The sequence below is a fragment of the Myotis brandtii genome, unplaced genomic scaffold, assembly GCF_000412655.1.
Source record: "Myotis brandtii unplaced genomic scaffold, ASM41265v1 scaffold568, whole genome shotgun sequence".
Classification (NCBI taxonomy): domain Eukaryota; kingdom Metazoa; phylum Chordata; class Mammalia; order Chiroptera; family Vespertilionidae; genus Myotis; species Myotis brandtii.
The window spans coordinates 846480-874237 of record NW_005370122.1 but is presented as its reverse complement, the minus strand read 5'-3'; the positions used below and the strand labels follow the sequence as shown (position 1 = coordinate 874237).

The 27758-nt window shown below is 36.8% G+C and overlaps 1 protein-coding gene across 1 annotated transcript in view; it reads right to left on the bottom strand.

The window, feature by feature from the left end:
- CFAP47 (cilia and flagella associated protein 47) overlaps window positions 1-27758 on the bottom strand; it is a 429694-nt gene that overhangs the window by 18712 nt on the left and 383224 nt on the right. The window contains 3 exon segments of the mRNA XM_014549721.1: window positions 8459-8611; window positions 10156-10250; window positions 11666-11825. Coding sequence (XP_014405207.1) covers window positions 8459-8611; window positions 10156-10250; window positions 11666-11825 — 408 coding nt within the window.

Genomic DNA, 27758 nt, shown 5'->3' with positions numbered 1-27758 from the left:
AACAAGAAAAGCCCAGCGTAAGCAGAAAGAAGGAAATAATAAAGATCAGAGAGGAGATAACCGACATAGAGACAAAAAAAAATACAAAAGATCAACAAACTCAAGAACTGGTTCTTTGAAAGGATAAACAAGATTGATGAACCTCTAGCCAGGCTCACCAAGAAGCAAAGAGAGAGGACCCAAATAAACAAAATCAGAAATGAAAGAGGCAAAGTAACAACCAATCCCACAGAAATACAAATGATTATGAAAAAATACTATGAACAACTCTATTCCAACAAAATGTACAACCGAGGTGAAAAAGACATATTCTTAAAAAAATACAAGCTCCCAAAACTCAATCAAGAAGAATCAAAAAACCAGAATAGGCCGATAACTACCAAAGAAATTGAAGCAACGATCAAAAATCTTCCAGCAAACAAAAGCCCTGGTCTGGATGGCTTTACAGGGGAGTTTTATCAAGCATTCAAAGAAGAACTAAAACCTATCCTCCACAGACTACTTCAAAAAGTCAAGAGGAAGGCATACTTCCAAGCTCTTTCTAGGAAGCCATCATTACCCTAATTCCAAAACCAAATAAAGACACCACAAAAAAGAGAACTACAGGCCAATATCCTTGATGAACATAGATGTTAAAATCCTCAACAAAATTCTAGCAAATTGAATACAGCATTGCATTAGAGAGATCATACACCATGACCAAGTGGGATTTATTCCAGGGATGCAAAGATGGTACAATATCTGCAAATCAATAAATGTGGTATATCACATAAACTGAGAGACAAAAATCACATAATCATATCAATTGATGCAGAAAAAGCCTTTGACAAACTCCAACACCCTTTCTTGATAAAAACTCTCAGCAAAGTGGGAATAGAGGGACCATACCTCAACATAATAAAAGCCTTATACGGCAAACCTATAGCCAACATCATACTCAGTGGACAAAAACTAAACTCATTTCCCCTACGAACAGGAACAAGTCAGGGATGCCCACTTTCACCACTGCTGTTCCATATAGTACTGGAAGTGCTAGCCATAGTGATCAGACAAGAAGATGAAATAAAAGGCATCCAAATTGGAAGAGAAGTAAAATTGTCCTTATTCGCAGATGACATGATACTATACATAGAAAACCCAAAGACTCTATCAAAAAACTATTGGACCTACTAAGTGAACTTGGTAAAGTAGCAGGATATAAAATTAACACCCAGAAATCTATGGCCTTTTTATACACTAATAATAAACTCATAGAAACAGAAGTGAAAAAAAATCCCATTTACCATTGCACAAAAAATTTAAGATACCTAGGAATAAACTTAACTAAGGATGTAAAATAAACTTAACTAAAGATGGAAAACTACAGGACATTGAAAAAAGAGATAGAGGAAGACCTAAACAAATGGAAGAATATACCATGTTCGTGGGTTGTTTGAATCAACATCATTAAAATGTCTACACTACCCAAAGCAATCTATAAATTCAACGCAATCCCCATTAAAATACCAGCGGCATACTTCAAAGACCTAGAACAAACTCTCCAAAAATTCATCTGGAATAAAAAAAGACCCTGAATAGCTGCAGAAATCTTGAGAAAGAAGGACAATGTAGGTGGGATCACAATACCAGATATCAAACTATACTACAAAGTCACTGTTCTTAAAACTGCCTGGTACTGGCACCAGAACAGACATATAGACCAGTTGAACAGAACAGAGAACCCAGAAATCCACCCACCCAAACCACTATGCTTAATTAATATTTGACAAAGGAGGTAATTGCATACAATGGAGACAAGACAGTCTCTTCAATAAATGGTGTTGGGAAAACTGGACAGATACTTGCAAAAACATGAAACTAGACCACTATACACAAAAATAAACTCAAAATGGATAAAGGACTTAAATGTAAGATGGGAAACCATAAAAATCTGAGAAGAAGCCATAGGCAGCAAAATAGATTTGACCCTGTGATCCCACTTCTAGGAATATATCCCAAGAAACCAGAAACACCAATCAGAAAGGATATATGCACCCCTATGTTCATAGCAGCACAATTCACCATAGCTAAGATTTGGAAACAGCCTAAGTGCCCATCAGTAGATGAATGGATTAGAAAACTGTGGTACATCTACACGATGGAATACTATGCTGCTGTAAAAAAGAAGGAATTCTTACCATTTGCAACAGCATGGATGGAACTGGAGAGCATTATGCTAAGTGAAATAAGCCAGTCAATGAAAGAAAAGTACCACATGATCTTGCTCATTTATGGATAATAAAAAACATTATAAACTGATGAACAAAAATAGATACAGAGGCAGAGCAGCATCAAACTGACTGTCAAACTATAGTGGGAAGACTGGGGAGGGTTGGGGGCGGCGGAAAGAGATCAACCGAAGAACTTGTATGCATGCATATAAGCATAACCAATGGACGCAAGATACTGGGGTGTAGGGGAGGCCAGGGGAAGGTCAATGGTGAAAAAAAGGAAACATATACTACTCTTTGTAATACTTTAAGCAATAAAATAAAATTTTAAAAAAAGTTAAAAATGGAACTCCCATTTGACCCAGTGATCCCACTTCTAGGACTATATCCCAGGAATCCAGAAATAACTATCAGAAAGGATATATACACCCCTATGTTCATAGCAGCACAATTTACCATAGCTAAGATTTGGTATCAGCCTAAGTGCCCATCAGCAGATGAGTGGATTAAAGAATTGTGTGATACATCTACACAATGGAATACTATGCCGCTATAAAAAAGAAGGAACTTTTAGCATTTGTAACAGCATGGATGGAACTGGAGAGCATTATGCTAAGCGTAATAATCCAGTCGGAGAAAGATAAATATCATATGATCTCACTCATATGTGGGATATAATGATCAACATAATTTGATGAACAAGAATAGATCCAGAGACAAATGGCAGGGGATGGGGGGTTAGAGAGCAACCAAAGGACTTGTATGCATGCATATTAGCATAACCAATGGACACAGACACTGGGGCTTGCCCGTGGTGGGAATGGCTGGGGAGGGGGGGGGTCAAGTGGGGAAAAAGGAGACATATGTAAAACTTTAGAGAATAAAAAAAAATTAAAAAATAAAGATTTTTTTTTAAAAAGTTTAAACAATATTAAGATAGTATCCCAATCTATTAGAGCAAGAGTTTCAAGTTCTGGTTTATTTTGCTAAAAGAGAAAGTTTTTCATATTTTATAGACAATATGTATTATAGACAATATGGTTAACTATATTTTCTTAACCAGTAGGTTACTAGAGGAAAGTTACAACACAGTTTATTTTTTAGGTACATGTGAAAAATATCTTAAAGTTAGGACTGGCATATAGAAGAGAAGCATAAACATCTATTATATGTATACTCTCCACAATCAGGAAAGGAGCTAAATTTCCAAATCAAGGAGTTTGTTGCATGTGGGTCATGGAAGAGAGGTCAGAGAACCATGAATTGACCTGGTCCACAATCGGCATCTCCACCAGTCTATCTCTAGTATATAAGGTAAAAGTGATCCTTGGGTTCACAAAAGTGATGGGCACCTTGCTCTAAGAGTAGTTAGGACAGAAGCCTTAATGGAGTGAGTTGAGAAGAGAAAGTAAAATAAAGAGAAGCAGAGTAAAGGATCAAGTCTAGGGGCTAATGTGGGGGTTATGGAGGACCAATGCCAGGTTTCTCAGGACCTGTTTGTGATTACAGACCAAACCCCATACTGTGTATGGATGACATGCAAAAGACATACAGCATGATGACTGGCCTCGGGTTAAAAGAGGCCAGTGTAACACAAAAATCAGAGATCACACACAGAAAAAGACAGCAGATTAAGCAAAGAAAAATAGCTGCAAGATGCAGAACACCTGGGAAATAAAAGGAAGAGGCATGAATTTGATGTGCCATTAAGTGGTAAAACCACTCTCACAGAAAAAGTCCCACAGAGAAAGTCACTAAACTACTCCCCAGAGAGACAAAGAATGCATGGACCGAAAGCCACTTAGGAAAAAATACAAGTAAAAGGGAACTTCTGCTCAGAGAGAATAATCTGCAATGTTATGAAGTGGCACTGCAAAATACAGTCTAAAAATCCAAGTCTAATAATATCCCAGTAGAGCATTACCAATAATATAGGCACATAAATCCAATATGTTGGATAGATGTTCTTTGAATTCCAAGTCTGTGTCTTGTTCATTTTGGCATCCCTGGGGCTCAGCATACTATCTGGCAGCAAATATGCTCACTGGATTGTTGTTGAATGAAGAGATATGAAAATGATCAATCCTGGTTAACTCAATGGTGTGTGTGAGCAGTGGGGATAGAGAGCAGAGAAGTCCTGGCATTTTCACTTAATGAGGCTTTATAGTCTTATTGGAATCTCTGGGAAAGACAATTAAGGTAAAAGAAGGATGGAAAGGGAGTGGGGGATTCTTATCTCCTACTTACCATGTTTACATAGAGGGGCTTATTCACTCACAAGAAGGAAAAATTTAGGAGGGACAAAAAAACCTGCATCAATTTGCTTCCTCCCTTATGACTTGCCATCAGAGGAAAAGCAACATATCTGATCAGTGAATTAGGGTGAAGGAATGGAACATGAGGTGAGCAGACTTTTCTCTTCCTTTCCCAATGTCTTGAATCCAAGATGTACACTTTCTCCTCCTCCTTCAGGAGTAGGTTGTTTGTTCCTAAAGAGAGTTTACAATTGGGCAGCTCAGGGTGAACGCACTCAATTTTGTTGGAAGGTATTAATAAGCCCAAATGAGTGCATAGTACCAAGTCACTTTCCAGTTCACCTTTATAATAAAGGCAACCTTTTGATCTCTATCTGCCATAATTCTACATCTACTTCTCAGTAAACTCAGATGAGGGAATATAGGATGCATTCAATGATCACACAGAAAACTCCATTACAATCCAAGCAGCAGAGTGAAGTGCTTTAATTTCCACTACAAGCGATTTAAGAGGCATTGGGAAGTACAAAATGGCATGAACAAGACTCTGATGGACATTATTTGTTGAGTAGACTATAATTGAATTATACACACAGGGAAAAACAGCTGGCTTGCCTTTGCATATATTAAAAACTAAAAGAGTTTTCAAACTTTTTGGTCAGACTTTTCCCCTCATAAAAATATAGGTAAGAATGGAAAGGCAAGTAGGGAGATATACAGAGTCAGACAAGGTGGTTACAACTTTGGAATAAAGACAGGGAAAGGAATCAAGTTATTACCAGATGGTTTTAAGGAACCAGGACAAGAGAGAGGTCAGCTGATTTATCAAATATTCAGGTCCCATGAATACAGAAAAAAAAGGCATTAAAGTTGAGAGAAGATTGAAAAAAACTCTACTTCTGGATAGCAAGACAAGTTTCAGAACATAAACATTTACACATTAAAATGCCTGTAGCAAATACATAGATGAGCTTCTTGAGTTTGTTGGTTTTGAGCAGAGAAAAAGCTAGTGTAGAGGAATGATGAAGAGAGAAAGAGAGGAAGAGAGAAGCCTGCAAACCTTCCAAATAGTTATTTCCCATATTGTTATTTTTCATCATGAAAAGTACTGAAACAGTGAAATTATGAGCCATACTAAAAGGTGTATTTTGAAGAGCTATTTGGGAGACTGTTTTCCTCATATAACATGCAATTCAAACCTCCCAAAATGATGTTCTTTGAAGCTTCCTTATAGACCTTGTTTATCTTGAAGGAAGTAGATTTTTCCAGGTAATAAGATTTAATCAATTTCTATTATCAGAATTATAATTTCTTTAGCTTGCAACCTGAGAAGAGTGCAACTTAAGTAATTTAGTGAGATGTTATTAAAATAGTTCCTATATACAAGAATTTCTTTACCTTCTTTTATACTTAATGTCATAAAGCATCAACGTTTTATCTTCTACAGGATAGATTTAAAACAGAAATAAAGGTTTGAACACTCAACTGTTAATATTCACTTAAGCATAACAGGTGACACACAAAACAATGATTTCACTTCAGAAAGGGACTGGATATTCACTGGGGTATGGTTACTATAAGTTGTCTGCTTATTAAAATGATGGTCTATTTCAATAAAACAATTATTTATCACTGGAAATTGGCAGTTTAGTTTCACATTTAAACTCAGGTTAATCTACACTAATATTTTTATCTCTGATCTGAATAAATAATGATAATTCTCTTTCAGTATTGGTTATTGGTTATTGGTTGAAGAAAAGAAAGCTGACAGGGTATCATTTATTTAAAGATTCTATTCCCTACATTCCTCTAATGCTACATGAGTCTCTAAAGCAGAATCTGTATCCAACTTATAATGTTTTTAAGATAAATAAAAATGGTTTGCATCAGTCTGATTTCATTATTAAAAGATAGTTCTTTAAAATAAGGAGTAATTGAATAGGCTTGCAATAGAAAATTCCCTTCTCATTTAAATTTATTTCCTTTTAAAAATAAATTTAAATTACCAGTGATAAAGTTGGCATTTTTGCAATTAGAAAACTAAAATTCAAAGGGAAAAAATAAATAACGAATAAATTAACATAATGAAATATCTTATTATGCAACCTAATAATAGTATTACTATCTCATCTCACACAATTCACACAATCAATAACTAGTCAGTAAATATAAAGAACATTAATGTGAATTAATTTTTTTATAATTCCAAAGATCTTATTAAGTACACTGGGTACAATAACATATATACTCATTTCAGAATTCCACCTCCAGTTTTTAAAATATTGCCTTCCAAATATTTGTTGTTGTTGTTGTTAATCCTCACCCAAGGATATTTTTCCATTGATTTTTTTAGAGAAAGTGGAAGGGAGAGGGAGAGACAGAGAGAGAGAGAAACATCGATTGGTTGCCTCCTCAACACACCCTGGCCAGGGATCGAGCCTGAAACCTTGACCAGAATCAAACGTGGACCCTTCAGTCTGCAGGCCAATGCTCTATCCACTGACCAAACTGGCCAGGGCTTCCTTCCAAATCTTACGGTGAGATTGCATGTGGGAGATTATTCTAACATTTTTGTAATTCACTTAAGAAATATTTATTATTTCCAGATCCTCTTCTATATTTACTCTTTGAATGCTTGTTTGTAAATAACAGAATCCCAGTTGGAATGACCTTTTGGAAGTTACCGAGGGTGTCCTTAAATAAAAGGAAGAACCAATTGATCATGACTGAGTCATGTGTATAATTTGATGAGTAGGCAGAGAAAGTAGACCTGCAAAGAGAGGAGCAAAACAGGCATGCAGAGAAAATAATACTCACTTATTTATTACAGCTTCAGCAAATGAAGAGAAACAGACTTTCTGTGTTCTGACTACAAAAGATGTGGAGGAGAGGGAAGACTCACAAGCCCAACCTCCATTAGATGTCCACTCTGAGCAGGGGAAGACTATATGATTGAAATATTATAAGAATTATATGGCTAGTGGACATAGTTTCCACAAGAAGGGAGTGAAAGTTGGCAGATGGGCAGGGCCGACTATATCATAGACATTCACCATGCTGGGAAAGTAGATGGTAACTGTACAGAAGTAGCAAGTGATCCCACTTGGTTGAGTAACAGGTTAACAACCAAGGGAAACAAAAGGTTGGAATGATAGACAGTAGGGGACTAATGGTGAAGGCTAATTCTGGATTATTATATATAGATTGCATCACATGAAAAGACACTTTTGTACATAAAAAATCAAATGTCAGTGATTTCATATGAAACAGACATTTCTATGGCACAAAAATGGATGAACATTGGTAATTTTATAAGTTTAAGGTAATATCTTATTTAGAAAGCAATGGGTAAATACTACTACTGAAAAGAAAGAGCCACGGGATCAAACAGGGTAGGAACTGAAATTGACCACTGTGCACCAGACATTATACTTTATGTTAGGGAACCTCTTTGAAAGCCTTGCCTTTGTAATATTTTTTTATTATTATTCCTACAAGACTTTAAAAGGAAAAGCAATTAGGTTAGGCCTGATCACGGTATGAACAGTTCAGAACTTATTATTTCACATCTAGGTTTTAAATCTAAAGTTATTTCAAATTTAAAATAATGTTTTAAAAAATAGTCAAGACTGTATTCATGTACCATGCCTTCCACTGCTAGGTTGTATGACCCTGTACAAATTACTTGTAAAATAAAATATAGTCATATTACCGGCTTCATAAGGTTACTCTGAAGATAAATTCTGTAATAAAACTTTAACACTCTATTCTTATAAAGCCATTAATAACCATAATTATCATCATTTTGGAGATAGCTACCGTGAAGAAAACAAATATTACTGAACACTCGTTGAGCAGTATTTTAATGATATATTGTAAATTAAAAATAAATTGGCATGGATTTTCACATAACTGAGGAATCAGCAACCTGCAATTTAAGGAAACGGTTTTATTTATCATCATGTTTTATACCCATGACTATGGTTCTCTTACCATCGATATCTTCATAAGATGCATATGAACGTTTTTTTGGAATCACTACAAAATCTGATACATTTAAGATAGGATGATCTCCAATAAAATCACCAGTAATTGTGACTTTCAAATTCTTTTCTATCCGTTTCCTGGACTGACATTTTATGACAACTACAAGAAAGAAATATTTCCAGTCAATTTGGTTATTAGGTTATATGATCATTCTTGAGCTACAAGAAAATAAATTATTAAATTATGTAATAAAAATAAAAGCTCTTTGGCATACTTTGACTTGACATTGCACCTGCATTCACAGACACACACACCCTTCCACAATATCTATATACATTTACATTTTGTAATAAAATATGAATATTAAATAATATGCAAAAATATGACAAAAGATAAATCTGAAAGGTATAAATTAGGTAATAGAAGATTGTACTAGGATATAGAAATCTTATTCAGAAACAGATCTACTTATATCAATAATTCACCTGGTGGTCAAGAACAGTGAATATTTCAGCTATTTCTATGTTCATTGTGGTAAATACCAAACTCAACTTATATAACTATACTATAGAAAATACCTTCAAATAATTAAAAAAGTAACTTTCATAACCTTTATTTTGTAATGAGTTTAAAAATATTTCCTACTATATTATTTATTTACATGTACCTTAAAATTCCTTTAAGTAAAATACTTAAAATATTTTTTCACTTGAAATTTACAGAGTACACCATTAACAGTTAAATGTAAAATTGCAATACATTACAATCAATATTAAAATGTGACTATATATTAATGTATAGCATAAAAAACTTTATATATTTTGCCCTGGCCAGGTGGCTCAGTTGGTTGGAGCATTGTCTCATACACCAAAAAGGTTGCAGATTCTATCTGCACACATCAGGTTGCGTATTCAATCTCTGGTTGAGGCACGTACAGGAGGCAAATGATTGATGTTCCTCTCTCACATTGCTCTCTTTCTCTCTCTCTCTTTCTTTTTCACACTCTCTCTCCCTCCCTCTTCCTCTTTCTCTAAAAATCAATAAAAGCATATCCTTAGGTGAGAATTAAAAATGTCCATACTACATTAAATACAGTAGCAAACACAGGAGCCATACCAAGCAGTGGCACACTGCCTGGTCAACAACACATCTTTATACCAACTTAGACAAAAGAGGCTTCTTTCCAAATAGTGACATCAATACTTGGGTTACAGAAAGGTATGCCTGTCAGCGTATACTGGTACAGTAATATCACTGTGTCCTTGCTTATGCACCTTCGTATGACAAATCGGTCTTGAGCATCTGGTGTACTCTGGACAGAGCCCCCACACTCCAATTGGCCTTGAACATCTGGGGTACTCTGATTAGGGTTTCCACAGACTCTAATAGATCTAGTTCAGGGCTTTGAACACCTCACAGAATTTGAGATAAAGGGCCTGAAGTTAATGTTATTTTCATCTTAGCTGATTTCTAGGTTTTACCAATAGGAAGAGCAACAGGAAATGGCGTGGCTTTGTGGCAATAACATTGGACTCGTTAGAGGACAAGATTCAGTCCTAGCACTCCCATCAATAGGGCTGGCTACTTCACAACTTACTTTCTCTGGACCTCAACCTTCTTACTTGTACAAAGAAAAGATGGGATGAGAAGGCCTCTAAATGACCTCCAAATCCCGGTGTTCTCTGACACTAAAATATACCTACCTGGAGGGAATTCATCATGTTTTGCCTGTGGGAGTCCAAGAATAGGGTATATCCATCGTATTGCTTGCATTTCTCCACTGTCTGCTACCATCATTCTAAATAGAAATTAAATTAAGAGTGAACAAAAACCATAAACACTTTAAATATTAGCATAAAAGAGCATGTTCTCTATTAACTTAATGGTATTTGAGCAAAGCTTGCGAATATAAACTTTGGCAGAGAGACAATAAGTATGAAATACAAAACATTTTTGGTAAATGTTGATTTTATAAACATTTTAAGGCAAACCCTGGGAAATTATCACAAGTAAAAATAGAATACAACCATTATGAGATGTAAGTTAAAATTAAAGAACATTTCTCCCTACACTTAAAGCTTGGTATTGATATTTTTTGATGTGACTAGAGTGTGATTAATCACAGGTAGTACAATTCCCATGGGTTATATTCTAAATTGGAGAAGCAAAGCACACATACAAAAATGCCATTAAATACAGAACTTCAGAAAGGAGTACTTTCCTTTTGGGAGATACCAGTTAAAAGAAAGAGGACATTTCTCAAAATATTTTAAGTACATTTATACACTACCAGGAGGATAGCGATACTAGAATGATTCTGATCATTGTTGAAAACAGGATTTTCCTGTTAAAAATGAAACGTAAGTCATGGCAGGCAGGACCAGCTTTGTAGGAGCGTGACCTGTGCATTAGCACAAAAATCACACACTTAGCATTGCTCCATGCTTGTTTAATACACTACTGTACCTGTATTAAAACTATTAATACTTTTTGAAGAAAAGCCCCCTCATTTTCACTTATACACGAGGACCCACAAATCATGTAGACAGTCTCGACAGCAGGAGTGATGAAAAAGCATAGCAGAATGTACCCCAAGGAAACCTTTCTTTCAAATGTGGAGATAAAATATGTACATGTAGGGCAAAATAAGAATTTCTTTTTAATTAAGACTTCTAGACAATTATTTAATTGAACTATAACAGCAGAGAAAGCATTTACATTTTCTATCATTATTGGAGTTGGCTTAAATTTCAGTGAGGAAACATGGATACAAGTCTCCTGCATTCTGGCAATGAAACAGGATACCCTAGTCATGGGAGAGGTGCATCAGGATGACATATCCACCTGGCACTGTGCCATCAGTAGATGAATACCAGCATCACAAGTCTTATACTTTGCCCAGACAAGTTGTTTTAGGTTGTTCTCCAAAATATAGATTACTTATTGTCTTGGCAGTAACTATTTTCTCAGTTTAAAAGGCTGCCTTTGCATGTCTCTGAGTCTGTTAAGATTGAGTTGTTCATCACTTTGAACTTTACATCAGCAATGATACATAGTATACCCATTTAACAAATACATTTTCCTCCTCTGAACATATAAATTTCAACATATCAGAGAATAAAAAGCATGAACTTTACGTTGCATCACATATAAAAGAAGCTGATTGTATCAGTGCCAGACAAAACCAAACCAATATACTTATTTAAACGTTACCTTTTCAACTCTGGACTCAATTCATCAAAATTGTCAATAGGCCACTTTGTTCCATCTGCCCTCCTCATTTGAACAACGGCCATTGTCTTCCTTAATTTCATAACTTTGGGATTAAAACACACTGTGATTGGAATATTCCCTCTAGGAGGCAATTCAATTCCTGTAAAAAAACACAAAATAAGTTTTAATGTGGTAAAAATTTTAAGAATATAATTTTAAGAGCAGAAAGTAATCTAATTCATTTACTGATAATTTTTCAAGATCACTTTCGAATAAAAAAACAACACATTATACAAAATTATAAGCTCACTTTACTGGCTTCACTATTTTTTCTCAACTGTCATCAACCCAATAAAAAATATATATCTTAGGCCCTTGCTAGATAGTTCAGTTGGTTGGAGCATCGACCTGATACACCAAGGTTGCAGTTTGATCCTTGGTCAAGGCAAATACACGAAGCAACCAAATGCACAAATAAGTGTAACAACAAATCAATGTCTCTCTATCTCTATTTCTCTCCCTTGCCCCCTTCCTCTTTCTCTCTCTCTCTAAAATCAGTCAATAAGGTCCTCTCCAGAAGGGGCTAGAGCCACTGCAGCTCTCGAGCCACATGCGGCTCTTTGGCCCCTTGAGTGTGGCTCCTCCTAAGCCTTAGGAATACCCTAATTAAGTTAATAACAATGTACCTACCTATATAGTTTAAGTTTAAAAAATTTGGCTCTCAAAAGAAATTTCAATCGTTGTACTGTTGATATTTGGCTCTGTTGACTAATGAGTTTGCCGACTACTGGGCTGGAGAGCTGAAGAAATGTTAAATGTGATGACCCTTTAATTCATTCTGTATTTTTTTTTCCTAGATCATAATAGTCCAAGATTCTCCTTGAAGCCCCCAAATTGCTACCAAGAAATTGTTCACTTATTTAACTGATGCCATGAGTGAAGCTAAAATTTATTTATGAAAAAGGGGTAACTCTTCCAGGTTATACAGACCAGAAGACAAAAACAAAACACAAAACAAAACAAAAAAAATGACAGCATTTTCTTGTGTTCCAGTGAATTAGAAATTTTCTAGCTTTACTTTGCATAAGAACCACCTGTGAAACTTGTTAGACATGCAGCTTGCTGAGCCCCATGTTTAGAAATTCTGATTTATTCAGTCTGGGATGTGGCCCAGAAAGCTTCATGTTTAAGTAGCAGCTCATAGGATACAAAGGCAGATGGTCACGGGACTATACTCTGAAACCAACCCCTACCTGTTGCACAAGTATTAAGAGATTGGAAGAGCAGCGAGCTTCTGGCCATTTGTAACAGTGAGGGTTTCCAACTGATAGGTATCTTCCTTTATTGTGAAGAGTAATACTATTTCTTTATAAGAAAACAGGGGATATTGACTATATTTTGTTTTTTTTTAAAACTTCTTTGTTATAAGATCAATGATATTCACAGTCATTTTGTCTCAAATGAGAATATTGTACTAAACTATTAAGAAAAAAAAATAAAAAATTTCTACTTGGCAAAACAGCCCAACTCAAAATTCTTATAAATTTTCAAATTTTAAAATGAAAACTTTCTAAGGTTTAGTATTATATTTAATAATAATTAATTAATATGATTACGAGTTAGTATTTATTGAATACTAACTATATGCCAGGTTCTGTACTAAATATTTTTCACACAATATCTCATTTTCCTCCCAGAAAAACACATAAATTAAGTACTATTATGTCACTCCTTTTAGAAATGGAGGAATTGAAACAATTTGGTTAACTTGCACAAAGTCTCAATGAAAGATTGTACTGTTTGCTAAGCTATCTAAACGATGTGCTATTTTCAACTTTGGCTTTATGAGCTCTATATTTTTAGTGAATCATTGATTCAAATTAATTAAAACAGCAAGAGCTGGAATAGCATAAAAACAGCAAGAGCTGCATCAACTAAACCATTATGCATCCCCAAGGAAATCAAGTTTAGAAATGATCATTTATCATTACAAACTATATTATCATTAAAATTAGATTATATTATGACTAAAAATAAACCTATATATTTGGATGGTGTAAGGAGTCAAGACAAACACACAAAAGGGAACTTCATTGTTAATACCATGATTTCTTATAATACTTCAAATGAAAGTATTAAAAGATCATGCTATGATAGATAAGCCTACATAACAATCTAGCAGCCTATTTACCAGACTAGAAAGAACAATTCACTAATGAATTCACGATTAATTTAACTCTTGTTATTTGCTTGAATAGTAACAATCACTGTGCTGTTACTAACTTATAAGAAATCACTAAAATTTAACAATGAAAAAAACTTTGAGAATATAGCAAATTCATTTTGTGTCTAACCACTGAGTTTTACTTCCTGTGATTTTCCCACTGCCCTTTGTAACACTTTGAGTAGGGACAGGAAATCTGTCCTCACTTCTAACATTTTTTTATTAAATCTTCATTGTTGAAGGTATTACATATGTCCCTCCTTTTCCCCCATTGACCCCTTCTAGCCTGCCACTGCCCCCCACACCACACTATTGTCTGTGTCAATGGGTTATGCATATATACATACTAGTACAAGTTCCTTGGTTGATCTCTTCACACCCACTCACCCACCCCCGCCTTCCCTCTGAGATTTGATGGTCTATTCCATGCTTCTATGTCTCTGGATCTATTTTGTTCACCAGTTTATTGTGTTCATTAGATTCCACATATGAGTGAGATCATGTGATACTTGTCTTTCTCTGACTGGCTTATTTCGCTTAGCATAATACTCTCCAGGTCCCTCGATGCTGTCTCAAAGGGTAAGATAACCTTCTTTTATACAGTTGCATAGTATTACATGGTATAAATGTACCACAGCATTTTTATTCACTTATTTGCTGATGGGTACTTAGGCTGTTTCCAGATCTTAGCTATTGTAAACTGTGCTGCTATGAACATAGGAGTGCATACATTTTTTCTGATTGTTGTTTCAGGTTTCTTAGGATATATTCCCAGAAGTGGGATCAGTGGGTCAAATGGCAGTTCCATATTTAATTTTTTGAGGAAACTCCATACTGTTTTCCATAATGGCTGCACCAGGGTACTAGAGTTCCCTTTTCCTGTATCCTCACAAGCACTTGTCATTTGTTGATTTGTTGATGGTAGCGTTTCTGACAGGTGTGAGGTGATACTTCATTAATCATTTTCATTTTAATTCTTTATGCCTAGGTTTCATTCTCTTTCTTCTTATCATTATAACAGTCCCTTTATCATTTCTTGCAGTGCTGGTTTAGTGGTGATAAACTCCTTTAGCCTTTCTTTGTCTGGGAAGTTCTTTATTTCACTATCTATCTTGAATGATAGCCTTGCTGGATATAATAATCTTGGTTTCAGATCCTTGCTTTTCATTACCTGGAATACTTTATGCCATTCCATTCTGGCCTATAGAGTTTCTGATGAGAAATAATCTGACAGCCTTATGGGAGCTCCTTTGTAGATAACAAGTTGCTTTTCTCTTGCTGCCTTTAAGATTCTCTCTTTGTCTTTAATTTTTGGCATTTTAATTATGATGTATCTGAGCATGGGCCTGTTTGGGTTCTTCTTGCTTGGGAATCTCTGTATATCCTGAACTTGTGTGACTTTTTCCTTCACCAGGTTAGGGAAGTTTTCTGTCATTATTTCTTCAAACAGGTTCTCTAGCTCTTGCTCATTTTTCTTCACCTTCAGTTACTTTTCATGTTGTCCCACAGCTCCCTTAAGCTGTCCTCCTGTTTTTTTATTTTTATTTGTTATTTTCTTTTTGGTTCTGGGATTGATTTTTTTCTACCCTGTCTTCTAATTCACTGATCTGATCTTCAGCTTCCTCTACTCTGCTATGTATTCCATCCAATGTGTTCTTTATTAGTGCTATGTCATTCTTCATTTCTCACTGGTCTTTTTTCATAGTTACTATATCTTTTCTCATGCTGTTGAGCATCATTTCCATCATTATTCTAACTCTGTATCTGATAAATTTCTTATCTCCATTACATTTAGCTCTTCTTTTGGAGAATTCCCTTGTTCTTTCATTTGGGGCTTGTTTTTTTTGTCTCCCTATTTTTGGTGTGTGTTTGGGTTTGTAGCTATGTATTATGTAGATCTGCTATGACTCCCAACCTCTAGTGCAGGTCAATGACAGATGCTGTTTGTGACTGGCCCTGAGTACCCTGTCTGGAGCTATCAGCAATCCACAGCTTGCGGCTCCCTCTGCTGGGGCTGGGTGCCTTTGGAAAGACCAGGATATGCACCAGGGTCTGCTTTTCCTAGCCCCGGTCCCAGAAGGAAATCAGGCAAAGACTCAAAGCCTTCAGAGATCTGCCTCTTCCTGCAGTCTGAATGTCATTCAGTTGATTTGCCTCATGTTATCAACCACAGGGTGGTATGAGAGGTTTCTCAACAGAGTGGGGCAATCTCCCCCACCCTCCCCGCCCCAGGCAAAAGCTGCCTGGATGGTAAAGTTCTGCAGGAGAAAGATAAGATGTCCTCTGCAGCATGAGGGAATGACTCATCACAGGGGACTGAGGTGGTTGCTTTCTGAGCTCTAACCCCAGAGCCCCCATCCCTGTATTATACTCACACAGCTCTAGTCCACTCTTCCCACCTTCTGTCGGACCCCAAGGTGAGTGGCTGCATAGGAATTTTTGTGTGTTGGCTCTTTAAGAGGTTGCCTGAATTTGCAGCCATCTCTCCCTGGCAGGCCAGCAACTCTGCTGATTTTCACAGCCAGATGTTATGTTGGCATCTTTCTCAGTCCTGGTACTCTCAGCTGGGCAGCCAGCTTGGAGTTTATATCCATGAGTTCTCAGTGGGAACCCCTTACAGCTGAGATATCCCTCCATAAGTTCAGCTGCTGTTTGTGGGAGCCTGGCCAGCCCTCTTGTACCTCCACACTTCCTACCAGTCTCTATGGGGTCTCCACTTTCCATCTTTGTTTATCGGGATCCTCTCCAGCTAGTCTTCAGTTGATTATTCAAGATGGCTTGTCTGTATTTTATTTATTTATTTATAGAGAGGAAGAGAGAGAGATAGAGAGTTAGAAACATCGATGAGAGAGAAACATCGATCAGCTGCCTCCCGCACATCTCCTACTGGGGACGTGCCCGCAACCCAGGTACATGCCCTTGACCGGAATCGAACCTGGGACCTTTCAGTCCGCAGGCTGATGCTCTATCCACTGAGCCAAACCGGTTTCGGCGCTTGTCTGTATTTTAGTTGTAATTCCAGATTGGTTGTGGGAGAGTGCTGGTGTAGCTTCCACTTACTCCGCCAACATTTTGGAATGTCTCTCACTTCTATTTTATAAGGAATCCACCCATGATTTATTCTAATACCTATGTGCTTTCATTTTTATAATTAAATATTCAATCTATATTAAATTTATCCATATACATGGAATGAAGAATGTATTCAACGTTATGAATTTTCTATATGGGATTAATTATCCAAAAACCACTATTTGTGAAAGTTAACTGATTTGAAATGCTATCTTCATGGAATTCCCATATGCATTTTTGTCTTCTTCTGGATTCCCTAGATTTCTTTGGTTTTTCTTTCTTTTTATATGCAAATATCATATTTTTAAATTATAGGTGCTTTAGTGTCTAGTAGGACTAACTGCTTTCTCCTCCAGCTCATATTTTAAAAATAATTCTTCTAAATTTGGAATGAACTGTTAGCTCCAGGAAGTGAATGAGGTGGCAAATAGTACTTCTAATGGAATCACCCTACATTTACACTTTAGTGATAACTGACATTTTTTCCCCATTCATGATCTACCCAAGAGCAAGAATTGCTTTATTTTATTTTTCTCACTTGAGCATTATTTAAGGTGCTTCTCAGTTCTTTTTTTAAAAAATATTTTTATTGATTTTTTACAGAGAGGAAGGGAGAGAGATAGAGAATTAGAAACATCGATGAGAGAGAACCATCGATCAGCTGCCTCCTGCACACCTCCTACTGAGGATGTGCCCGCAACCAAGGTACATGCCCTTGAGCGGAATCGAACCTGTGACCCTTCAGTCCGCAGGCCGACGCTCTATCCACTGAGCCAAACCAGTCAGGGCTGCTTCTCAGTTCTTAGGATACGTTTTTCTCCTGTCTTAGTTTTCAGTGTTACTAGAGGATTTTTCCAGCACCTTCATATGTGTTTAGCAGGAAGCTGGAAAAAAACACTATCTTTTGACTGGGCAATTCATTAGATTAAACAATCTAATACAACATATTCTAAACTCAATTTCTGAGCTAAACTCTTTCTGTTTTACTACATTTACATACAGTACCTACATAAACTACAGATATATTAGCTTTTTTATGTTATAGTTATCATTCTTGAGATTCAAAACCTTAATAAATATCTGGACAGAAATATGCAAATTTTATTTTACATCCTAGAGGCCCAGTGCACAAAATTCGTGCATGGGGGGGGGGCGTCCCTCAGCCCGGCCTGCAACCTCTCGCAATCTGGGACCCCTAGGGGATGTCTGACTACTAGTTTAGGGACCACTTGCCCCTAACTGCTCGCCTGCCTGCCTGCTCGCTCCTAACCACTCACCTGCCTGCCTGCTTGCTCCTAAACGCTTGTCTGCCTGCCTGCTCGCTCCTAACCACTCGCCTACCTGTGTGTTCAGTGCGCGTCATAGCGACAGGTCGTTCTGGCCTTCTGTCATAATTGTCGCTTGGGCTTTTATATATAGAGATGTATGCATTTTATGAGAGGTATACTTTACAGAATTTTTGAGACCCTGATAATAATTCATTTTTGGTATCAATAAATATTAAATAGTGAATTCATTGTATTATTAGTTTTGCTTTTGAAATCTGCTATTGCCTAGTTAGACTTAGCATTCAAATTTAATTCACTGTATTTTAAAACTGCTATTTTGATTGCTGCTTTGATTAAAAGAATTGGAAATATTTATGCATTGATCTCCTATTTGATATACAGAAATTTTAAAATGCTTTAATGGCTATGAAGATTCCTGCCTTCTTAGAACAAAATCTCCTCAAGAGAATAAAGTGAATATAAGCCTCATTTTAGTAATGAAAGTATTTTATCCAGGAAGATTCATTTTTAATTGCTTTACTGATATTATATTACTATTCCCCACAGCATAATTTTTAATATTTAGCATGGCATTAGAAATGGCCCATGTTGGGCAATCAAAGAGATACTAAAAAACATACCAGCAGCCTAAGTCATGTTATTATTTTTGTTTTAGTGCTTTATTTTAAATAAGAATACAATTTTTTTATTTTTAAATCATCAAGGCATCAAAACCATGGCTTTTCATTAACCCAATGGTTCTCAACCTGTGGGTCGCGACCCCTTTGGCAGTTGAACGACCCTTTCACAGGGGTCGCCTAAGACCATCCTGCATATCAGATATTTACATTACGATTCATAACAGTAGCAACATTACAGTTATGAAGTAGCAACGAAAATAATTTTATGGTTGGGTCACAACATGAGGAACTGTATTTAAAGGGCCAGAAGGTTGAGAACCACTGCATTAACCATTTGCACAAATGAAATCTATGCACTTTCTACTTGAAAATTTATATTTCAATAAATGATTTTTGGGAAAAATAATCTTTAAATTATGACTAAAAAGGAACAGAATCACTAATGTGGTGGTTTGGAGAAGAGTCCATTTATTGATATTTTTGGAGATATTATGAGGCTTTATTATGTCCCTCCCACCCAAGTCATATCTTGAAGCCCTGATCACCAATACTTCAGATTGCAGCTATATTTGTAGATAGGGCCTTTAAAAGAGGTGGCTAAGTTAAAGTAAGACTGTTAGGGTGAGGCCCTAATCCAATTTGACTGGTGTCCTTATAAGAATAAGAAAATTGCATGTAGACATTCACTAGGGATGTGCTCACACAAAAGAAAGACCATGTGAGGACATAGTGAGATAGTAGCCATCCACAAACCAAGAAGAGACATCTCAAAAGAAACCAAACCTGCCAATCTCCTTATCTTAGACTTCTAGTCTCCAGCATTTTGAAAATATAAATTTGTTTAAGCCACCCAGTCTGGTATTTTGTTATTGCAGCCCTAGCAAACTATATAAGAAATGATCTTTTCTTTCATGTTATCTCAGAGGTGGAGGCATGGGATGACATTGACTTTGCTGACAGAAAATCTAAATTCAAGCTCTCAAAACACAGGTGCATAGAGAAACTTGACTGTGATCGCCATTTGGCTGCTATGATCATGGAAAAGCTAGGGATGAGGAATTCTTCTCTTCTTGCTTGTACCTCATTGAATGAATGTGGGTATCTACCAAATAGCAATAAAAGCATTCCAAGGATTGAATTTTCTTTGAAAGGAGTAGAAACTGTTGCTTATTTACCCTGTCTATCTTTTACAGAGCTAGCTAATGTCTGTGATTAAAAACAAAAATCTTTATTGTTGAAAGTATTACATATGGCCCCCATTTTTCCCCATTGACCCCCTCTACCCATTACTTGCCCCTCCCAGCCTAGGCCTTCACCATATTATTGTATATGTCTATGAATTATGCACATAAGTTTGTTGGTTAATCTCTCCCCACCCATCCCCCCATACCAGGATTTCCTCTGAGATTCATCAGTCTATTCCATGCTTCTATGTCTCTGGATCTATTTTGTTCATCAGTTTATTGTGTTCATTAGATTCCACATATAAGTGAGATCATGTGATACTTGTCTTTCTCTGACTGGCTTATTTCGCTTAGCATAATACTCTCCAGTTACATCCATGCTGTTGCAAATGGTAAGAATTCCTTCTTTTTACCACACCGTAGTATTCCATTGTGTAGATGTGCTACAGTTTTTTAATCTACTCATCTACTGATGGGCACTTAGACTGTTTCCAAATCTTAGCTATGGTAAACTTAAAAACATTATATGTCCCAAACTGGACATTTTTTTCTAAGAAGCATGGATTTGTATATGGTCCCCAATAATATGTAAAAGTAAGTGTGACCTTTCACTTAGTGTTTGCTTTTTCTATACTAGATCCTTTAATAGTGTCTACTTTGGACAACTTCTTTATTAAATCACAGACATTATCCATTCATCTACTGATGGGCACTTGGGCTGTTTCCAGATCTTAGCTATTGTAAATTGTGCTGCTATGATCATAGGAGTGCATATATACTTTCTGATGAGTGTTTATGTGTCTTAGGATATATTCATGGAAGTAAGATCACTGAGTCAAATGACAGTTCCATTTTTAAATTTTTGAGGACCCTCCATACTGTTGTCCACAGTGGCGGCACCAATTTGCAAACTAAGTCTCTACTAGTTCAAGAAGATTTAAATCATATTAAGCATCTTCTCAGGTTACAATGGCATGAAATTAGAAATCAACTACAATAAAACACTAAAAAACATTCAAACACATGAATGCGAAATAACATGCTATTAAACAATAGCATGGTTACCAAAGAGATCAAAGAAGAAATAAAAAATAGCCTGTAAACAAATGAAAATGAACACACAAAAAAACAAATAAACCTGAGAGAGAAGTTCATAGCACTACAGGCTTACCTCAAAAAACAAGAAAAACTTTTAAAAAGTGATCTAACCCTACAACTTAAATAATTAAAAAGAGAACAACAAGAAATAGCCCAAAGTAGAAGGAATGAAATAATAAAGATCAGAGCAGAAATAAATAACATAGAGACTTAAAAAACAATGCAAAAGATCAATAAAACCAAGAGCTGATTCTTTGAAAAGATAAACAAGATTGATGAACCTCTAGCCACACTCATCAAAAAGTAAACATAGAGGACCCAAATAAACAAAATCAGAAACAAAAGAGGTGAAGTAACAACTGACCCCACAAAAATACAAAGGATCTACAAAAAAATACCATGAATGACTTTATTCCAATGAACTGGACAACCTAGAAAAAATGGACATATTCCTAGAAAAATACAATCTTTAAAACTCAATCAGGAAGAATCAGAAAACTTGAATAGGCTGATAACTACTGATGAAATTGAAGCAGTAATAAAAAATAACACACAAAACAAACAAATAAACAAACAAACAAAAAAACTTCCAGCAAACACAACCCTAGTCCAGATGGCTTCACAGGGGAGTTTTACCAAACATTCAAAGAAGAACTAACACCTATCCTCCTCAAACTATTCCAAAAAAATTCAAGAGAAAGGAACAGTTCCAAGCTATTTCTATGAGGCCAGCATTACCCTAATTCACAAACCAGATAAAGACACCACAAAGAAAGAAAATTACAGTCCCATATCCATGATGAACATAGATGCTAAAATCCTCAACAAAATATTAGCAAATAAGATCCAGCAATACATTAAAAAGGTCATACACCATGTCCAAGTGGGATTTATTCTGGGGAACCAAGGTTGGTACAATATTTGCAAATCAATAAATGTGATACATCACATAAACAGATTGCAAAACAAAAATCACATTATCATATCAATTGATGCAGAGAACGCCTTTAACAAAATTGAACACCATTTTTTGATAAAAACTCTCAGCAAAGTGGGAAGAGAGGGATCATACCTCAACATAATAAAGACCATATATGACAAACTTATAACCAACATCATATTCAATTGGCAAAAATTAAAACCATTTTTGCCTAAGAATAGGAACAAGACAGAGATGTCCACTTTCACCAATCTTGTTCAACATAGTACTGGAAGTCCTAGCCATAGCAATCAGATAAGAAGAAAAAATAAAATGCATCCAAATTGGAAAGGAGAAAGTAAAACTCTCAGAGAAACCAAGATGGCGGCATAGGTAAACACTGGAAATTGCTGCCCCGCACAACCACTTCAAAAATACAACTAAAAAACAAAATGGACATCATCCAGAACCACAGGAAGGCTGGTGGAGTGGAAACTCTACAACTAGAAGGAAAGAGAAAAGCACACTGAGACTCAGAGGAGGTGCTGTGTGGAAGTAAAGTGCAGAGATACAGAGGCACATGAGGAAAGGGCTGGCAGCTGAGGACGTGGTGCCTGTGGAAAGGGCTGGCAACTGAGGATGCAGCGCACATGGAAATGCTGGCAGCTGAGGACACTGCACATGTCGAAGGGGCTAGCAACTGGGGACGTGGTTGTCTTTTTCAGCCAGGAGGAAGTCTCAAGCTCCCGACTAATCTGAACTCCGGTTCCAGGCCAGTCTCTGGGGACCCAGACTCATACGGGAGAAACTGGACTGTCTGGCATCGGTCAGAACTCGAGGGCGGTTTTCTCTCAGAGGTGCTTGCAGCAATTACCAGGACACTGAGAAGCGGGGCCTTTTAGGGCAGGACTGAGGAACAGCCATAGCTGTTTGCTCCGCCCTGTTGATCCCCTGAGACCCCGCCCCACCCAAGCTGTGTGCAGAAACTTTTGCATATGAAAGGCCTGGCCCTTTGCAATCTGAAAATTACCTAACAAACTGCAGCTGGATCAGAGAAACCAAGAACTTCCAAAAGAAGGCCCAAGGCCCCACAGCAGCTTGCATTGCTTCACAGCTGGGCTCCTGCTGGGTAGCCTCAGGCAGAGGCTAAATTAGCACCTCCTTAGAGATCCAAGAGCCAGTGTACCCAGTGGTCAGAGTGGGACCATCCAGATTACAACTCCTCAGATCCATAAGGGACACACTCAGGGGGCAGACTCAGTGAGCACCAAAGCCCCACTGAAGCAAGTCTTGCCCCAGAAGGGTGTCTCCAGCACAGAAGTTCTCCCACTGCAGACACAGCTGATTCTCACAGCCAATTGGCCTGGAGGTCAATTCCTCCCAGTGACACCTAAAACAATCAAGGCATAACTACAACAAGACTGTGCACAAAGCCCACAAAGGGGTGCACCAAGAGTGTCCACCTCAGGTAACTGGGGAGGCTGAGCCACTGGGCCCTATAGGACACCTAGCACACAAAACCACTCTACCAACACAGGGAAGCAGACAAAATGCGAAGACAAAGAAACAGGTCACAAATGACAGAAATGGAGGACAGCAAACGACTGGATATAGAGTTCAAAACCACGGTTCTAAGATTTTTCAAGAATTTTATGGAAACCGCCGATAAATGTATTGAGATCCTTAAGAAATCTAGTGAGACCCTCGATGTTGTGATAAAGGACCAACTAGAAATTAAGCATACACGGACTGAAATAAAGAATATTATACAGACTCCCAACAGCAGACCAGAGGATCGCAAGAATCAAGTCAAAGATTTGAAATACGAAGAAGCAAAAAACACCCAACCGGAAAAGCAAAATGAAAAAAGAATCCAAAAATACGAAGATAGTGTAAGGAGCCTCTGGGACAACTTCAAGCGTACCAACATCAGAATTATAGGGGTACCAGAAGAAGAGAGAGGGCAAGATATTGAAAACCTATTTGAAGAAATAATGACAGAAAACTTCCCCTACCTGGTGAAAGAAATAGACTTCCAAGTCCAGGAAGCGCAGAGAACCCCAAACAAAAGGAATCCAAAGAGGACCACACCAAGACACATCATAATTAAAATGCCAAGAGCAAAAGACAAAGAGAGAATCTTAAAAGCAGCAAGAGAAAAAAAGTCAGTTACCTATAAGGGAGTACCCATACGACTGTCAGCTGATTTCTCAACAGAAACCATGCAGGCCAGAAGAGAGTGGCAAGAAATATTCAAAGTGATGAATAGCAAGAACCTACAACCAAGATTACTTTATCCAGCAAAGCTATCATTCAGAATTGAAGGTCAGATAAAGAGCTTCACAGATAAGAAAAAGCTAAAGGAGTTCATCACCACCAAACCAGCATTATATGAAATGCTGAAAGGTATTCTTTAAGAAGAGGAAGAAGAAAAAGGAACTCTTACCATTTGCCACACCATGGATGGAACTAGAGAGCATTATGCTAAGTGAAATAAGCCAGTCAGAGAATAAACTGGTTAATATAATAGAATCAAGGGCATAGAAAGGAATGGACTGACTATTCTCGGGGGGGGAGGGGTGTGGGGGGTGCAGGAAAAGATTGGACAAAAATCGTACACCTATGGATGAGGCAGTGGGGGAGGGGGGTTAAGGGCAGAGGGTGGGGTGGGAACCGGGTGGAGGGGAGCTATGTGGGGGAAAAAGAGGAACAACTGTAATAATCTGAAAAATAAAGATTTAATTTAAAAAAAAAGAAAGTAAAACTCTCATTTTTCGCAGATGACATGATATTGTACACAGAAAACCCTAAAGACTCCATAAAAAACTATTAGATTTAATAAATGAATTCAGCAATGTAGCAGGATACAAAATTAAAAACCAGAAATCTATGGCATTTTTATGCACCAATAATGAACTCTCAGAAAGGGAAACTAAAAAAAACAATCCCATTTACCTCTGCAACAAAAAAATTAAGATACTTAGGAATAAACTTAACCAAAGAGGTAAAAGACCTGTACTCAGAAAACTACAGAACATTTATGGTTGCTTTTTTAAAATCTAAGAATACGTTAGCAAAAATAAAAACAAAATAATACTCAAAGAAAATAAAAATTTTAATGTAAACACTTCATTGCTGACTCAAAGTCAGTGAAAATCCACTATCAGAGTTTTGTTACCAGCAACAGAGTTTTCTGTCATGAAAGGCCATCAGGCAGTTGCTGCATAGCCGCTGACAGTGAGAGAAGAGTTTTGAGCTTCACATGAATGTGTTTGCAATAGAATATCTCGATGCTTCTTCCAACCTGGATATTCTATTCTTTATAAATAGAAAAGATAACTAAGATTAAAAAAGTAGTGTCAGGGAACTGAATATTGTCTTGAAAAGTAGCTAATTTTAATTTCAATTGAAATTACCCACAGGGAATTTTAAGATAATGTCTACTAATACTACTACTGGTACAACTAATATACCTTACTGATCAGTTACTATGCCTTCCTTGTCCTCTGCACTGTACTAAGTAGTGTGTGTATGTGTGTGTGTGTGTGTGTGTGTGAGTGAGTGTGTGTATGTGTATGTGTATAATCTCTCTTTTCACCTGCAGGAATACACTTCAATAAAGTATAGAGCATGAGCTTTAGAAGTTTAAATCCATGCTGTTACTCACTACTCCTGAAACTGAAAAAGTCATTTAAATTTCTAAGTGAGGTTTTCTTCATATGAAAAAGGAAGCTAATATAATACACCTATCAAGGTTTTGCTATGGTAAAGGTATTACTCTGGCTCCATCCATATAATCCCATTTTGTACAGCATACATTAACTCTACACTATTTTATTCTCTTATTCATTCAGAAAAATACTATGTGCCATGCATTGTAATCAGCATTAAGAATAAAACAGAGAAGAAAATAAATTCCCTGCTTTCATGGGTCCTGCATTCTAGAATGTGTTGGGAGGGTGAGGATAGAAGTAAAACAATAAACAAAATTCACTATATGCATGGTTTTTATTGAGTAAATACATTTTAAGTGTTAGAGAAGGTGTGGAAATTAATTAATATAGGGTGATTGAGGAAGGCCTCTGTAATAAAATGAGCAGGGTGCCTAACTAAGTTTGAGAAACCTCATAGATACCTGTGGGCTGAATACTGAGATATAAGGTGGCTATATGAGTCTTGATTTAAGGAGGGGCCAAAGCAGGACTATCAATTCAGAAGTTGTTGGAAGCTCATGTGTGACTAAATGAGATCCCAGGTGAAATGAGTGTGAATAGAAATGAAAAGAGGAGAGATGACTAAGCCTTGGACCTCTGGGAAGTCAGGGGGACAGGAACAGAGGAAAAATATGCAAAAGAGAATGAGAAGAGCTTACTAGAGAGATAGAAGAAGAATCAAAGGAGAATCGAGTCTTGGAATGCAACTGTTTCTTAAACAGTGAGAAATCAGATACATCAAGTAGAGCTCATGAGTTGAGCAAAATGAGGACAACATATAGATGATTAGGTCTGGCAAGATTATGTTACCGATGAACTTTAAAAAAGCAATGTTAGTCCCGCTGGCATGGCTCAATAGTTGAGCATCGACCTATGAACCAGGAGGTCACAGTTCGATTCCTGGTTAGGGCACATGCCCAGGTTGCAGGCTTGATCCCCAGTGTGGGATGTGCAGGAGGCAACTGATCAATGATTCTCTCTCATCATTGATGTTTCTACCTCTCTTTTCCTTTCCCTTCCTCTCTGCAATCAATAAAATATATTTTTTAAAAAGAGCAGTATTAGTAGACAGATGGGAAATAAAGCTGGATTTTCTTGGGTTCAAAAAATAATGGTATAAGAAGTGAAGACAGTGAGTATAGACCAGCTTCCAAGTTGTTCTGCTATATAGAAGGATCAGAGAAATGGGATAGTAGCTAGCAGAGATAAGGGATAAAGCGGCATGTCTTTTAACATCAAGTGCTTTGATTGCATGTGTATGTTGATAGAAATAAGAATTATTACAGAAAAGACACAAGGGAGAACTGGAGAGCTCCACACAGTTGAGTAGGTGTGTGGTTCAACGAACAAGCAGAGGGATGGCCAGAAGAGCACAGAGAGCTTTCTGATATAATGAGAGGGATCACAAGGCACATGGATGAAAACAAAATTAGAGTGATCAATATAATGGAAGAACCAGACAAGACTCTGATTTGACTAAATATTCTTAATGACACAGTATCAATTATGAGAAGGGGAGGAAATGATGAATGTCAGTAGTAGTTATCAGGTTTTAATTCACTGCAGTAAATTTTATTATATCAAATTTTACTAAAGGAAAATCAAGTTCTATCAAAAGTCCATGCACTCACAATTGTATTTCTCTACAGTCCTTTCTCTCTATCTGTGCATCTATACATACCATGCTACCTGTTTTAAAAGCCTTATGTTCTATAACTCTTAAGCAGTCCTTTCTTTGTTAGAATATTTACCTATATTTGTGAAACTAAAAAACTGCATATAATGGTGGAAAAGAGAAATGGCACAGTGACTTGGGTTCCATTTTACAAGTCCAGACTTTATAAACTATTTAAATAAGTTTAATTTCTGTTCTCATGATAGAAATGTTCTAGTGGTATAAGTTGGTCTAAATTTTAGGTTATAGAGATTTCTCTGAAGGACAGGCATCCAGGCATCTTTGTATACCAAGAGCTG